Genomic DNA, 18,216 nt, shown 5'->3' with positions numbered 1-18,216 from the left:
TCTTGCTCAGATCACACGAGGGGGGCGGCACAAATTCAAACTGAGAAAGAACGGTTGCAGAATAAATGTACGGAATTTTGCCTTTAGCCAGCAGATGGTTGATTGCTGGGACAAACTGCCATCTATTATTGGGCAAGTTGATAACTTAAATAAATTCAAGGAAGAACTAGACAAACTATTTGAGGGAATGAATAGGCAAAATATTAGGTGTCGTTTGTTGAGGTAAAACATCTTTACGTGCACTACCCCCCTAAATTTCAACAAAGTAAACTTGCAGTATATATGTCACAAAATTGGGTGACAGAAGTAACTATGTCATCATCCCCCCACCACCCAGTTGGCTGCTTTTATTTCTAGGCATCCTCACTGTTTCAGTTATGGAATGACAACAGTCACTAACATGACTTGGAACCACTGCATTGTAAATGAACATATTAAAGTCCAGAAGGACAGTTTTCTTCAAAAAAGAATGCCAATAATCCAGATAGCCATGAAACCACACTATACCTTAATTTTAGATGAATATAAGGAAACTTCCTGTACTCTGAGTGGCTCTGTGGCAGAGAGTTACTGTGCTCCTGAACACTATGGTAACCTCATCTACAGAATCTTTCAACCTCCATTTCATATTTATGCATGAGTAGAGTGAGGTATGCAAATCATTCATAGCAACATTTTCCCTTGGCTTAAAATCTGGAAATAATTTTGTTTTTCGTGTAATCAAAGAACATATCTGCCAAATTTGGTTGCATTTCCTCCATTAGACTGTGTTCCAGGCAGTTATACATAGGGATAGGAAAATACACTATTTTTTCAATATACTATTTACACTATTTAATACACTATGTACACCTAAAATACACTATTTTTTTAAACAAATAACATCAATGAAAGGTTATTCTACTACAGTTCCAATGTGTTCAGCCTATTTTGAGACTTACTCATCTCTTGTCATATATGGGTGGTCTAATTTAATGCATTTCTGATGATTTACCAAAACTGCTTTTTAATAATAAATATCTGAAGTTGAACTTTATTACACTGCATGGTAACTGGTAAAAAACCAGCAAGTTTTGATAAAGGCAGTCAACAGCAATGTCTTGTATTTTACAAAAATAGTAAAATAAGACCTTTTGAGCAATTGAGAATCTGCTAGTTGTCAAACATATATAAGGATAAGACAATTCTTAGTTTATCAAAATTAAAGTATAGTTTATGACTACTGCTATGAATATAAAAATTTCACCTACTACAAATTTAGTAATTTCAGTTCCCCTTTCAACATCCCATAAACATGAATGACAATCCATTCCTCCAGAAACAAGATATCTGCTATCTCCTGAAAAGGCTAAGCACACCTATACAATAGAAGTTACAATATGAATGAAAAATAAAATTTACTAAACATAAATTAAATACAATATTTAATAACTGCCTTACGCTATACAATTCCCAAGCAGTTTTATGAAAATGCATTAATACAGATGTCACGGTAATTCTTTCATCTTAATTTATTAGATGGTAAATGATTCTCATCACAGTGCAATGCCACCACTTTTCTTAATAAAGGCTTTTCCTTTATTAAGAAAATGCATAAAAAAACTAGGTTTTCTCTTTCACTCCCAGCTTTACTTTTCTTCTAAACAACTGTTGATGCTATACAAATTGAAAATCCACTGAATGTTGTCCCACATCAGATGGGGCTTCCAAAGCTTATTTTAAACTCCTTGACTCCATCCAAAACAGAGCAGTCAAATTAACTGATAATTCCTCACTTTCAAACTCACTCCACAGAATGTTCAGTTTCTGCCATATGCCTTTTCTATAGATATTTCCATGGGCACTGTTCTGAATTAGCATATATAATGCCACCTCCTTCTTCCAAACTAGTTTGAAAACAGCAAATTAACTAGCCAAAATTTATCCAGTTTGAATGAACTAACTTCACCTCTTCCTCATTTATCCCTTCTACTTATGTTCTTTGGAATAACCTTCCTTCGTGTGTATTTCTCAAAAATTACAATCTACAGAAATCCAAATTCAACAAGTATCTTCTATCTTCTCAACCTTCAGTATACACACACATCAGTTTTGTGTTTGTGGTCACCATAAAGAAAAATCATGTGACTGACATGCAATAATAATATTATAAGTTAATTTTGATATACTAAGTGACGAATTTGTAAATATTTTAATTATGCCTTATCCGTTATAGAGTATAATCTTTAACGTAGATCAGTTATAATAAAAATAATACTTTTTTCCTTTATGTAAATAGCAAAAATCCACAAATACATAATGTCTAACTCCTGTTTTCTAAATCTCTACTATGATTTAGTTTTTGCTTTGTGGCACGCATGCCCACATAATGCACTGTGAATATAAAAGGGTTATTCAAAAAGTTATCTACCTCAGTAATAAAGAAACAGTATAGCCTATTTTTTGGTATAAAAATTTTTTTATTTTAGTCTAATATTGAAATATTTTCTAATACTGAAATATTTTCTGATATTGAAATAATTAGTTTCAAGTTCTTTCAAAATATTCTTCCACCACTTGAACCTCTATGCGCATTGCCATGTATGAAAAGAAAATTTGGGCCAACTGCACCCCTAAAAAGTCGCACATACGGTTCAAGAATCTGTTCTCAGTACATCTGTGCAGTTATGGTACACCTATCAAAAACATGAAGAGGGGTGCTGAAGTTCATCATTATTCCACCTCCACCTCATGTGAGAATACTGCCTCCACCTTAAGTGCCACTTTCTCTGTTGTTGGAGGGATGGCAACGCATTCCTTGTTTTCTCCACATGAAATAACATCCAAAATCTGTTTGTAGGCTAAAATGGGACTCATCAAAGAACAGAACTGTACTCCATTTGTCAGGGCTCCAAGTCACATGTTCATGGCAACAGTTTCGATGAGCTCTGCAGTGGCTTGGGGTTAATGGGATACAAACCACTGGCTTCCTTGAAGAGTCCACTTGAACTGAGCTTCTTAACACAGTTTGGTTTGAAATGTTTTCACCTGTGGCTGCAACAACCTCAAAAGACAGTTGATGACAAGATATCATAGGGTTCCATCTTGCTGTTAGAGCCAGATAGCCATCTGTTCTGGTTGATGTAACCCTCAGGCAACCTTGCCACCTCTTCTTGTAATGGTTCCTATCTCCTGAACCTGCTTCCATAGTGCCAAGAGGACACTGTGTAAAACATTGAGCCAACATGACACCTTCGCCTGCAACTGCCAGGCTTGAAATCATTGAACGGCCAGCCATCTCAAAGAATCATCTAAATGATGATGACTTGCCATCCTGAGTACTGGAGATGTGGCTCTCCCACTGAGCAAGCCAAAAATGGGAATAAACTGATGTGGTCACAACCTGTGTTTTCATAGGCATGAATAATTTGCATAATGTGTCGCTCTGAAAGGTAGCAGTTCAATTTCTATTGGATATTCAGAATTTGCATGCAACGATGCCTTTATATCAAATATTTGCCTTCAGCGGCACTGTTCACAATAAAATATTCATGAAAAACATTTTGTTCTATTAATTTTGTCAAGCAGCATATGTTGTCACTTATTTATTCAGAGTTAGTGATTATATCTAAATCTACCATATATAATTACTACCTTGTTTCATGCATAAAATTCTGTATAAAATCACTCAAAACTGTTTCTAAACTACACCGCACTAGGACAACAAGCTGGGTGGCTGTAATTAAAAGAAACACCTCACACAACATAGCTGAACACATGGTTTCATATATATGGGTCACATTGCTATTTACCTTTTAGCTGAAATTGATGGCTACATTATGATACAGATAGATTTTGGAGAATATAGAATGCTATAATGGTCAGATCCGTTTAAATAGCTTGATGCTGTCATAACTTTGGTGAGATGACATCTGTTTAGTGCTTTGGATATCTCGCATTAAAAGTAGATTTCATCTGATCTTAAAATAGGTGCAATTCTGTATTTATATTTTGTGCACATTATCTTCTGATGCAAAGGAATCGCTCTGTCTCTCATAAGAAAACACTGTTTATTTGTGCAAATAAAAGTTTATAGGTATGATTAATGATATGTACATAAAAAATTGATAGCCACAAAATATTCTTTGAATGATGAAAGAGGTAAGCCACTTTTCTGACTCTTTCAGTGAAGAAAGGAAAGTTTTGCAAGACAAAGATAGCACCTCTAGGTTCTATCACTGCTTCTATAAGGCCTATATAATTTTGGAAGCAACAGACTCAAAATTAGAACATTTTAGTATAACTGTTCATTAGCTTATATATATATATATTTTTTTTTTTAAATAGTAATAGTAGTAATAGCAAATTATGCAAGATAGCAAGCTTAAATAGCATCAGTAAAAAAAAAAAAAAAAAAACCTACAAAGTTCACCCATCTGTATCCTCCAGGAATTTGCGTAATTCTTCCTTGAATTTATTCAACATATCCACTTCCACAACAACAGATGGAAGCCTGTTCCAAAAATCAACCACCCACTGGCTGAAAACAAACTTCCACACATCTGTCCTGCAACAATCCTTCCTCAACTTGAATTTATGACCCCTTGTGTGTGAAGTCTCAGCAAGTGGAAGAATGCCAATAACATTCAGCTTACTCAATCCGCTCAAGGCTTTAAACACCTCAATCAGGTCTCCATGAAGGTGCCTAGTCTCAAGATGATGCACTTACAAAACTGAAGCCTTTTATCCTTTTATTCCCTTCATCAGTCTGGCTGCTCTTCTCTGCACCCATTCCAGCAGATATACATCCTTCCTAAAGTGGGGGCCCCAGACCTGTACACATTGCTCAAGATGTGGCCTAACCATGGCCTTATACAAATGGACAATCATCTCCTTATCCCTGCTAGCAAAGTTTTTGTATACCATTGACAAAACCCTTATGAGCTATACTGGGTATGTCTGCACTGCTCAGAGAATTTAATTTCTGACTGCACAATTACCCCAGGTTTTTTTCGTTCTCCACTACACTGGAGTGTAGTACCACAAAGTTGATAAGTTACTCTACTCGTATGCAGTACCTCATATTTGTCAATGTTAAACTTAAACTGCCATTTCTCAGCACATCGACTCAATTTTTCAAGATCTTGTTGTGGTAGCACATCCTGATGACTGTAGGTTAAACTTAGACATTACACTTGATATACCTTCATCAATATCATTGATAAATAATGGAAACAACAATGGGCCCAGCACTGAACACTGGTGATCTCCACTAATAACATTACCCCACAAAAAGCAGTGGCCACTGATAACCACTCTCTGTCTTCTTCCACTTAACTATCCCTATATCCATAGCAGTAACATGCTCTTAATGCCACACTGCTCCAGTTTGTACAGCAGTCTTTTATGTGCAACAGTATCAAAAGCCTTCCTGAATTCCAAGTATATGATGTCAAAATTATTTTTTGTTTCCAGTTCCTTGGTCATTGCATCACAATAACCTATCAGATTGGTTAGACAAGAATGCACCTTAACAAATCCAAGCTCTGATTGCAGATATGCCTTTCCAGATGATCTTACATTATTTTCCCTAGAGCAAGCATTAAACTAAGAGGTCTGTAATAACTCACATCACCCTTTGACCTTCCTTTATGAATTTGGGATATATTTGCATAACTCGAGTCCATAGGGACTTTCCCTGAATCCAAAAATGTTCTCATAATTATGGTTAAGGGTTTGCTTACCTCCTTTGCTGCATCTCTTAATATAATTGGATAGATTCCATCCACCTCAGATGCCTTTTTTATGTCCATCTTCAACAATTTCCCCTCCACTTTCCTTTCAGTTATCATAAAGTCATTTAGCGGCACGTTAGAGTTTCATAAATTTCTGGTATCCCCTTCCCTAAAGAATTAGTCATGTGTGAATGTAGATCCAAAATACATATTCAATTTTTCTGCAACCTAAGCAGGGTCATCAACAGTTAACTTACAGACATCAAATGGCTCCAATGTGATTCAACCCCTTCATTCTACTATTAATATGAGCATAGTAGTCTTTGCTTGTTTTTCTTTGTATTCTTTACCAGAGACTTCTCATAATCTGCCTTACCTTGCCTAACCTCCTTTGTAATTTGATTACAGGCTAATTTATATCTACCATAGGCTTCTATATCACCACATAATTTTCATGCATCCCATGCACTTTTCTTCTCTGCCATGCATCTCAATAGTTCATTTGACATCCATTTAGGTCTAAGCCTTGAACAGTATTTCTTCACTGGTATAGTAACTTCTTTGATTACTTCCCCGAATAGTTCCCATTTAGAATTTAACATCGTCAATTCATCCCACTACACAAAATTTACAAACTATCTGAGACCACTGTGTTCACCCTTATGAAAGCAAAAGCCTTTCTCTTTAACCTTACAGTAATTATGTCTTTAATTAAATTCCACCTTGGTACACTGTGATTGCTGCCACCAAGTGAGTCTTTTACCTGCAGATTCCTAATGCATGAAGAATAACTGCTGATAACCAGATCAAGAGCATTACTTCCTCTTGTTGCCTCTCTACATGCTGCTGTAGAAAACTGTCATCCAAGAAATCCACAAAAGTCTTGCTAGTGTGTGTGTGAGTGACCAGCCCACAAATTCCAATCAACATCTGGAAAGTTAAAATCCCCCATTATGAGACATTGTGACTTGCTGATCCACTCTATTTCTCTGTATAGCTGTTTGATATACTCATCACAGTCATTACGCCTATAACAAACTCCTACTCTCAATTTGTTTTCCCACAATTTATATAACACCAAACTGGCTCAACATTGCACTCATCACCCATGTCAACTGGATTTAATATGGTTTAATTTAATATGGATTTAATTAAATCTAAGGCACTGCCTTAGATTTAATATGGTTCTTAACTAAGAGCATAGCCCCTCCACCTTTCCTGTCTTGTCTGTTATTCTTGTATACATTGTATTCCCCATATTCAAATTTAGTATCACTTATATTTAAGTGACACCATGTGTTCATTATTCCTACAATGTCTGCATTTGATGACTTCATCAGTACTTCAAATTCATCAAATTTTTTTACAATGCTCCTAGCATAAGTGTACATGCAAGTATGCATGCACAATACTTGCACAAGTATACATGCATATGGTTGATGAAACAGACTTCCATTCTTTGTTGTGGAAGTTTATAGCCTAAATAAATTTAAGGCTGAGCTGGACAGGTACTTGGAATGAACGGAGGGGTGAAATGGAAGCGTTTTTTTCTTTTTTTTTTTTTTGGCTGATGCTGCATAAGCTTGTTTTCTTGCATCATATGCCTCTACTAATGCTAATATCCCACAGGCTCACATCTGGTGAGTACAGGCTTGGCACACCCAGGGTCACAAGCTGGATATCATCATTCTTCTCTTTCTTGGTGATTTCCTTCTACTTCTGACTCTCTCTCTCTCTCTCTCTCTCTCTCTCTCTCAGGGTAACTCAGGAATTTTTTTTTGGCTGGTGCAGCATAAGCCTCTGGCTTCCTTGCACCATATAGCTAATAATAATAATAAACCTGCAGAAAACCCATGGGGGAAAAAATCAGGAAGTTCATGAAAAAAATCATGAACCTAAGACAGGAGATCAAAGAGATGTGGCATATGCAACAAGTAACGACCATCCCAATCATCATGTCAACCACAGGTATGGTGCCAAAGAACCTACATAACAGCCCAGCAGCAATAGGTTCCCAGCAAACACCTACAAGGAACTCCAGAAAGTCACAATCCTGAACACCTGTAGGATAGTCAGAGAGTTCCTCGACCAACAGTAACACCAGACATAACAACAACCACCCTGTGTACTTGGTAGCAATACCCGTCACAAGGTGGAACCCCCATTCAGGGAGAAATAATATAAGAGCAATTAATAATAATATTCTTACTCTTAGTTACCCTAACACAGCTCATGTATTTATCTGTTCCATAATGACTCACTTTCACCTCTGCCTGCATCTCTAGTTAATCTATTAGTCTGTGCATACGCCCCCAAAGCTAGCAGTTTCCCGACCCACCTATCAATGCCTCAATAGCATCAGCAAATATTCTTGCACCCCTTCTATTCAAGTCTATCCCATCCCTGTAAAAATAGTCTCTGATGTTAACAAGCACAGACCATGCTGCAAAAAATTAAAGTGGATGCTTTGTCACTTAATAAGTATGCCCAATTTTATGTTAATCACCTTGTTGCAATAATTTCAGAACTGATGTATTAGAAAGGAAATATATAACAGTTAATATAAATCATTACATGTTAATTAAAGAAATTAATAAACCTTGCTCTTTAATATTGCTATTATTTGTCATATTGTTTCTTTAGTTGTGTGAATGATGGTCACAGTGTGACTGACCACTAGTGCAAGGAAGCCACAGGCTTTTGCTGCACTGGAAAAAAAAAAAAGTAGGTAAGAAAATACAAATATTCAAATTATATGCTTCCCTTCTCACACAGGCAACTATCCAGTTGACATCTGAATTTATTCAAACTGTCAGGCTCAACTACCTGTGACAGCAATTTGTTTGAGCAATCATTGGCTTTCTGACTAAAAAAAAACTTCCTACAATCTAATCTTAACCTCAACCCCTGTAATTTGAATTTATGACCTCTAATTCTGGAATTCTCTATAACAGTGAAAATTCTGAGTTCATTCATTTTACTAACTCCTCAGTCTTATAAACCTCAATTAGATCCCCTCTGAGATGTCTGGTTGACAAGCTCTGTAGTCCACATAACTGGAGTCTTTCCTCATACAGTTGTCCTGCCAATCTTACAATTCCAGTCGCACGTTTTTGAGCCCTTTCAAGAGGTAGTAGAAGTAGTGGCATGTGATGCAAGAAAGCAAGTGTATGAGCTTATGCAGCATCAGCCAAAAAAAAAAAAAATTTACATAACAATTCCCTCTAAATATTTGTCCAGTTCCTCCTTAAATTTATTTAACCTATCAACTTCCACAATGACAGATAGAAGTTTGTTCCAGCAATTAACCACCTGCTGGCTAAAGGCAAATTTCCACCCATCTATTCTACATCTGTCTTTCCCCAATTTGAATTTATGCCCCCTTAGGTTCGTAATCTGAACAAGTGGAAGAATCCCATCAGAATTCAGCATGCTCAACCCATTCAAGGCCTTATACACCTCAATCAGATCACCTCACAGGTGCCTAGTCTCCAGCTGATGCAATCTTGTTGCCCTTCTCTGTACATGCTCAAGCAAATCTACATCCTTCCTAAAATGGAGCCTCCAGATCTGTACGCAGTACTCAAGGTGTGGCCTGCCCATTGCCTTATACAGAGGGACAATCACCTCCTTTTCCCTGCTAGCAAAATTCCTGTATATCATTGACACAACCCCATGACCTGTCCTGGCAGCCTGTCTGCATTGCTCAGAAAACTTCATTTCTGACTGCACAATTACTCCCAGGTCTTTTTCATTTTCTACCACCTTGAATGCAGTACCACACATTTGGTATGTTTCTCTGGTTTCTCTGGGATTACTTCTACCCATATGCAGTACTTTGTATTTGTCAATGTTAAATTTCAGCTGCCACTTCTCAGCCCATCTACCCAAATTTTCTAGATCCTGTTGCAGTAGCACACTGCCATTACTGTCATTAACAAACCTGCCAACCTTTGTATCATCTGCAAACTTCGACACTAATCCCGAAACTTTCCTGAATTCTTTCAATTCTATCAAAAACTTTCCTGAAATCCAAGTATATGATATCAAAATAATTTTTTTCATCCAGTTCCTTTGTAACCACATCATAATAGCCTATCAAAGTTGCCAGACAAGACTTTCCCTTAACAAACCCATGCTGTGTCTGAATTATTGCTGCAGTCTTGTCTAGATGATCCTGCAATGCATCTTTAACCAGTGACTCCATTATTTTACCCGGAACAGAAGTTAAACTAACTGGTCTGTAATTACTCGTGTCACCCTTCAATCCCCCTTAGTGAATTGGGGATACATTTGCACATCTCCAGTCTGTGGGGACCTCCCTTGGATCCAAGGATGTCATAATTATGGCTAAGGGTTGTTTACTTCCTTTGCCATCTCCTTTAATATAACTGGATAGATTCCATCCACCCCAGGTGCCTTTCTCAAGTTTAACTTTATTGTTCATTGTACCCATTCGAGTCATTAGCCCTATAACACACTCCTACTCTTATTTTTGCTTTCACAGTGCTTATGTCACACCATAAGCACTGACTCAATAGTGCACTGTTCATCTATATCAACTGGATGCGCTTCTTTTGATTTTATATTTTTCTTAATTAACAGCATAACACCTCCTCCCTTCCTATCCTATCTATCATTTCTATACACATTGTACTCCCCAAATTCCAATTCTGCATTCCTGTTATCTGTGTGACACCGCATCTCTGCTATCCCAAGGCGCCTCCATAGCCAGGTGGGAAGGAGCAGCAGTGCATAACACATGCTTCTTAATTAGACCGGGGTTCGATCCTGTCACCACCAAATATGGAGGATGCGGAAAGGTCAGGGAATGACCACTGCATATCCCGGAGCAATATGGCCTTAGTTGCTAATGCTCCTAAAAACCAAATAACAAACAAACTGCTATCCCAACAATATCCACCTTTAATGTCTTGACCAACACTTCAAAATCATCAAATTTATTTACTATACTTCTAGCATTGGTATAGATGCAAGTATACATGCACCTATTCTTATTCTTAGTTACCCTAACACATCCCATATACCCACCTGTTTCATGATGACCGCCATCAGTCCCTGAAATCCCCAGCACTCCTTGCTCCAGGCTGCTGCGTATTCTAATAGAAGTAGTGCAAGAAGCACCTTCACCTCTGCCTGTGGGCACTTTTAAACTTTTAGTCTGTAAATCCCCCCCAAGCTAGCCATTTTCCAACCCACCTAACACTGCCTCGATAGCATCAGCAAATATGTTTCCACTCTTTCTATTTAAGTGTATCCCATCCCTGTAGAAGCAGTCTCTCCTGTTAACAAGCACAGACCAGGCTAAAAAAATTCTACCCCTTGAGCCTTGCAAATTCCCTCCAGGTCTGAATTGATTGACAAGGCTCTCATCATGTTCTCCCTCCTATTGTGTCTGGGCAGAATTGCAGGCACTTTCAAATTTAACCCTATCTCACGACTTTTTTTTTTTTTGCAACATTGACCTGTACTTGTTAAGTAAATCTGCAGATCTCCTACTCTTATTATCATTGGTGCCAACATGTACAATAATATCACCCTTTGTGCCCTTAAAAGATGATATATGCTTCACAATGTCATCAACTTTTGCCCCTGGCAGACATACCCTTGTCCTGTTCCATCTATCCTTTTTACACAAGATATTCCCTGTCTCCCTGACAATAGAGTCACCAACACTAACTAACTGCTGTGGGAGCAGTGCATTCTGCCTTGGAGATTGCCGCTGTGTTGTCTGATACCCAGGAGTGAGCTGTGGCATTGAGTTGGGCAGATGAGAGCTTGACAGGTCCTTCATATTAATTTCTTTGACGGCATCTACCCTACACCTCACACTCTCATAGACGCCCATTAGAATACCGAGTTGACGCCTAATTTCTAGACACTCTCTGCACCTGGCACACACACACAAAGGCATCCTCCTTGGCTAGATCTAGATCAGGTTCAATATCTTTTTTCAGATGAGGTCTCCATATTTAAACACTGTATTCCAAATGAGGTCTTATAATTTCCTTATACAGTGGGATTATGACCTCCTTATTTCTACAGGATAACAATCGATAAATCATCAATAGGACACCATGAGTTTTCCTGGCTGTCTGTTTACACCATTCAGAAAACTTATATCTTCCAGTATTATAACTCCCAGATCCCTTTCCTTCTCCAGTTTTTAATTCAACTTCACCAAGTGCATAAGTGTAAGACCTCGCATTTAGCAGCATGAAAACATAGCTGCCATTTCTCTGACCATCTCTGAAGTCTCTTCAGGTCATTCTGAAGGAATGCTGCTTGGCACTGATAATCATTAAAAACTCTGCCAATCTTTATGTCATCTGCAAATTTTGACCACACCTTGTATCCCTTTGTTGATGTCATATATGAAAATGAGAAACAACAGTGGTCCAAGAACCGATTCTTGAGGGACTCCACTCCTGAGGTTACACCAATCTGAAGAATATCCATTAATTACAACCCTCTGCCTTCTGCCCTTCAGCCACCCAGAAATCCATCTTAGAATCTTACCTCTCATGAGGGGACTGAGTCAAATGCTTTGCTAAAATCCAAATAAACTATGTCGAAATTATTCCCTAAATCCAACTCATCAGTAACTGTGTCAAAATAGCCTACTAAGTTAGTTATGCATGAGTTATCCTTAACAAAGCCTTGGATTACACTCTTTAATCATTGCCTCTAAGATTTTTCCTACCACTGATCAGACTAACGGGTCTGTAGTTACCAACTTCACTCTTAGAACGGGTTTTGTGTATATTGACAATACGTTGGCGCTTCTCCAATCCAAATGAATCTCCCCCCCCCCCCGAGTCCAAAAATGCTCTCATAATTAACTTCAATGGCTCAATACACTCTCTTACATCTCCCTCAAACTACACAGTGTATGTCATCAACTCCAGGAACCTTACTTGCCTTTATAATCAAAAGTTCTTCTAATAAACAATCATCTGTAATTACAACTTTACTAATTTCATATGGCTCAGCCTCACTTGCACAGCCTCTTCTCAGCATGAAGAATCTTTCGTTAATAAAGACCGATCTATCAACAACAGCTGGGTGATCTAAGACTTTTCCACACCCAGTGCGGAAGTTTGCCTTTAGCCAACGGGTGGTTGATTGCTGGAACAAACTTCCATCTGTCATTGTAGAGGTTGATAGCTTAAATAGATTCGAGGCAGAACTAGACAAACATTTGGAGCTAGTGGATGGGTAAAATGAGAAGGGTGTGTGTTTTTTTTGGCTGATGCTATATAAGCTTGCTTTCTTGCATTATGTAATGCTAATTTTTCAATAACATTTTTTGTAAAACTGTGATAATTCTAGAAACATTTCTTGATTACAAAGAAAGAAAATCTAATTTGAATACTCCCATTATTTGGCATCAGAAACAAAATACAAAGATTTTACTTAAAAGGCACTTAATGCATTTATTATGCATTCATATGTAAGTCATGTTATTAATATTATTTCTTATCATTAATAAATTTATGTATTATTCATGCAAAAAAAAAAAATACCACTTCTTCTGTGTGGCTTCGAAGTGTATAGTGGCATTCCCCAGTTTCTAAATTCCAAAGCTTGCAAGTTTTATCAAATGAACCAGTTGCTATTTTATTCCTAGAATAAAATAAAATCATATCAGACATATTTTTAGTCTATTTATCTAAAGCTACATAAAAATACCAAAGCAATAATATAATGAGACATTAAATGTAATTAAATACAAATCAAATACAATGAGACATTACACAAGACTAAGCAGCATAAGGGGGAAATATTGCAGGGTTTGAATCTGCATATCATATACATTTCAAAAAAAAAAAAGTTCTTCAACTGAAATTTTAAACAATCATAAATCAGAGACCTCCCACCAAGAACTCAGGAAGTGGATATACTAATTCTGGATTTCATTTTTACTTATACATTCTAGAATATATTTCTGGGATTTTTAAATGGGTTAAGCAGAATTAAAAATAGTAGAAAAATATTTTTGAGTTTTTTCCTAGCTCGACTTGGTTTGGATAGAATAATGTGACAATGACAGATTGATCTATTTAAAGCACAAGAGAGTCACTTGTGGGTGAACTAGAAAGACATGTGAGGGCTCATTCGTGAATGCAAATAACATTTTTGCAATTAAAAATTGTTCTGCTAGAGAAATTGACAAATATTTCCAATAAATGTGTCATTCGCATTAGCAGAGGTATATGATGCAAGAGAGCCAGTTTATACAGCATCAGCCAAAAAAACTTCCCATTTAACCCACCCATTCACCCCAAAAGTTTGTCCACTTCTATCTTGAATTTATTTAAGCTATCAACTTCCACAACAACAGATGGAAGTTTGTTCCAGCAATAAACTACCCGCTGGCTAAAGGCAAATTTCTGCACATCTATTCTACAATAGTCTTTTCTCAATTTGAGTTTATGCCCCCTCAAGTTTCTAACTTGAGCAAGAGGAAGAATCCCATCAGAATTAAGCCTGCTCAAACCATTCAAGGCTTTATACAGCTGAATCAGATCACCTTGCAGGTGCCTAGTCTCCAGACACTGCAATTTGCAGACCTGAAGCCTTTTTTTGGTAAGAGCGCCCCTTTGTTCTCCTCACCAATCTTGTTGCCCTTCTCTGTACTTGTTCTAGCAACTCTACATCCTTCTTAAAATGAGGCCTCCAAACCGGTACGCATACTCGAGATGTAGCCTGATCATTGCCTTATACAAAGGGATAATGACCCCCTCGTCCCTGTTAGAAAAATTCCTGTATATCATTGACAAGACCCCTTGACTTGCTTTGGCAGCCTGTCTGCACTGCCCAGAAAACTTCATATCTGACTGCACAATTACCCCCAGGTCTTTTTCATTCTCCACTATCCTGAGTGTTGTGCCACTTGGTACATTTCTCTGGGGTTACTGCTATCCATATGCTGCAATTTGCATTTGTCTCTGTTAAACTTCAGTTTCACTTCTCAGCCCATCTGCCCAACTTTTCTAGATCCTGTTGCAGTAGCATACTGTCATTACTATCATTAATAACCCTGCCAACCTTTGTCTCCTGAAAGTTTGGACATTAAGCCTGATGTACCTGCATCAATATCATTGATAAATATACAAAACAACAATAGGCCAAAAACCGAACCCTGAGGAACTCCATTAATAACATTGGTCCACAAAGAGCAGTGTCCATTGATAACCACTCTATGTCTTCTCCCACTCAACCATCCTTTTATCCACTGTAGCAACTTGTCCTTGATGCCATACTGTTCCAGTTTGTATAGTAGTCTTCCTTGTGCAACAGTATCAAAAACTTTCCTGAAATCCAAGTATATGATATCAAAATAATTTTTTTCATCCAGTTCCTTTGTGACAACATCATAGTATCCAATCAGATTGGTCAGACAAGACTTCCCCTTAACAAACCCATGCTGTGTCTGAATTATTACTGCAGTCTTGTCTAGATGATCCTGCAATGCTTCTGTAACCAGTGACTCCATATTTTCCTTGGAACAGAAATTAAACTAACAGGTCTGTAATTACTTGTGTCACCCTTTGATCCCCCCCCCTTTGTGAATTGGGGATACATTTACACATCTCCAGTCCGTGGGGGACTTCCCTGAGTCCAAGGATGCTCTCATAATTATGGCTAAGGGTTTGCTTACTTCCTTTGCCACCTCCTCTAATATAACTGGATAGATCCCATCCACCAAAGGTGACTTTCTTATGCTTCACTTCAACAATTTCTCCTCTACTTTGCTCTCAGTTATTACAAAAATTATTTAGCTCCCCGTAAGCTTCTGTCCTCCACTTCCCTACAGAATTCCTCATGTGTGAATGTAGATGAAAAATACTCATTCAGTTTGTTAGCTATCTGAGCAGGATCATCAACAGTCGAACCATCGATATCAAGTGGACCAATCTGATTCATCCCCTTCCAAGAAGCCTTTGCTGTTTTTCTTTGCATCCTTTCCAAAGATGTCTCATAATTTGCCTTCACTTGCCTAACCTTTGTGACTTGATTACAGACTAGCTTATATCTACCATAGGCTTCTGTGTCACCTGATAATTTATATGCATCCCATGCATTTTGCTTTTATGCCACAAGTCTCACTAGTTCATCTGACATCCATTTAGGATTAAACCATGAACAGTATTTCTTATTTGGTATGAAATGCCTAGTAGCTTCCAAGATTAATTTCTTGAATGCTCCCCATTAAGAATTTTCTGTTAGTAACATCATCAGTTGGTCCAACTGCATAGAATTTAAAAACTGTCTGAGACCACTGTAGTCGCCTTTACGAAAGCAAAAATGCTTTCTCTTTACCCTTGATGGTAGTTACATCTTTAAGTAAATCCCACATCAATACACTGTGATCACTGCCACCTAGTGTTTCCTTTATCTGCAGATTCCTAATGCATAATAATCACTGCTGATAATGATATTAAGAGTATTACTCCCTCTGTCGAACGTACTGCTATAGAAAATAATCATCCAATAAATCCACAAATGTCTTGCTAATGTGAGAATAACCAACCCATAAGTACCATTCAATATCTGGGAAGTTAAAATCCCCCCATTATAAGATATTCTGATTTACAGGCCCACTCTATTTCTCTGTATAGTTGTTCATTGTACTCATCAAAGTCATTAGGCTTATGAAAAAAAAGGTTCTTGTTTATACTTGAGCATGACCACCAGATCAGAGGAGTTTACAATAAACCATCAATGCAAGCATTAATCGTATTTCGCAGTCAAGACTTGAACCCTGGTCCACTCAAAGAGCCTGTGCGATTGCACTCTCACTCCTGACACTCAGCTTTTCCCAGGGCTTATGTCATACCAAACTGACAACATTGCACTGTCCACCAATGTCAACTGGATGCACTGTCTTAGATTTTATGTGTTTCTTAAGTAACAGCATAACCCCTCCTCCCTTCCTATCCTGTCTATCCTTTCAGTACACACTGTATTTCCCAAATTCCAAAATTCCACATTCCTTATATCTGTGTGACACCATTTCTCTGATATCCCAACAATACCTGCCTTTGTTGTCTTGACCAGCACTTCAAATTCATCAAATTTATTTACTATACGTGCAAGTATACATGCACTTGTTCTTACTCTTAGTTACACTAACAAAGCCCATGTATTTACTTGTTTCATGATGACTCCTAGCAGTTTTTGAGATCCCCAGCACATTGCTTTCAAGGCTGCTGCTGCAGGCAGAGGCAGTAAAATGGTTTTTAAGTGATTAGGTGGTGTCATAAAATGATAGAGAGTATTCCACAAAGACTGTGTTCTTGTATTACATGCAAGAGTATTATTATTATTATTATCAATTTATTTCTCTGTTGAAAAGACACCCCTGGGACAGCCATTGGCTAGAAGGGTGAGAGTTACATTCTAAGGTGTGAAGCAGACCCATGAACAAAAGGTTATAAAGTTCATGGGACGTTCACCCTGAAAGGCTGAATACAGAATTTTGGAATACATGAGTAATTATGATTTTATAATAGAATATTTACATTTTTGGCATCTTTGAACATCATAGAATAATTAAAATTTTGACATCATCTTAGGTTGGCATCTAGAGTACCGAGAATATATAGTTTTTGAGCCGAGTGGCTGTGCACTAGTTACAGAAGACGATAGGAGTCGGCAAAGACTTGCAATATGTAGGCTTTTTCGTTACAGAGCTTTTCCGGTTCAATTCTTAGTTGATTGAAGAGTTCTATTGTGTTTGCTGGAAAAAAGCGACTTAGGCTGTCCAGGTTTTTTAAGTTGCTTTGAAGAGGATGTCTTGTTTCAGCAATTCTGGTGGCTTCTCGATGAGAGTGAAACAAGTCGTCAATACTGAGAGCATCTAATCTTCCTGTTAGCAGTTGGGCTAATGTGAAAATGTTTCTTGTGTTGATTGTCTGTTTCCAGGGAGGAATGCTGAGATTGGAAAGTAGGATGGCTCTAGAGATAGTAAATGGGTGGTTCAAGATCCTGTTCAGCCATCTGAATTATTATTAAATTCTAAGGAATGCTTTCAGGTTGCTCGATGGGGTAGAGGACCAAATCTGTGATGCACACAGTGAGATGGGAAGTACACATTTCAAGATATACTTTTTAACAAGATCTATGTTTCTAATGCCAATTAACTCCTGTTTGGCAGCCCAGAGTGCTGCATATGTTTTAGCTTTGATGTATGTGATCTATAAAGCACTGTTGGTATTAAATAAATATGCAATTAAATAAAAATACAATTATTTTAATAAGTATTTTTATGCTTTCAAAAGCCTACAAAATTCCATCTCCCTCTCTATCATCCATGGTAGGGAAAGTCAGGACATGTAAAGGAGGAAAAGATCAAGTAGTCCAGCTTCCCTGGACCCAGACATCGTGGGTGTGTGTTGGGAAGGCACTATTTTAACTTATCAAAAAAGGAACTGTGGGGGGGGGGAACAGGCCCAGTGATGCTGTCCTAGGGACT

At 37.7% G+C, this 18,216-nt stretch overlaps 1 protein-coding gene across 1 annotated transcript in view; it reads right to left on the bottom strand.

The window, feature by feature from the left end:
• Positions 1–18,216, bottom strand: part of LOC150075996 (uncharacterized) — a 79,168-nt gene that overhangs the window by 47,304 nt on the left and 13,648 nt on the right. Inside the window, exons 4-5 of the mRNA XM_090387228.1 lie at positions 13,262–13,361; positions 1,251–1,358 (exon numbers count right to left, since the gene is read on the bottom strand). Coding sequence (XP_090243354.1) covers positions 1,251–1,358; positions 13,262–13,361 — 208 coding nt within the window. The remainder of the gene's footprint in view (positions 1–1,250; positions 1,359–13,261; positions 13,362–18,216) is intronic.

This window comes from Mastigoproctus giganteus, chromosome 13 (assembly GCF_048544385.1).
Source record: "Mastigoproctus giganteus isolate SK-2022 chromosome 13, ASM4854438v1, whole genome shotgun sequence".
Taxonomy (NCBI): domain Eukaryota; kingdom Metazoa; phylum Arthropoda; class Arachnida; order Uropygi; family Thelyphonidae; genus Mastigoproctus; species Mastigoproctus giganteus.
Note: the sequence above shows the minus strand (reverse complement) of the source record. Positions and strands in the feature narration are given on the sequence as shown.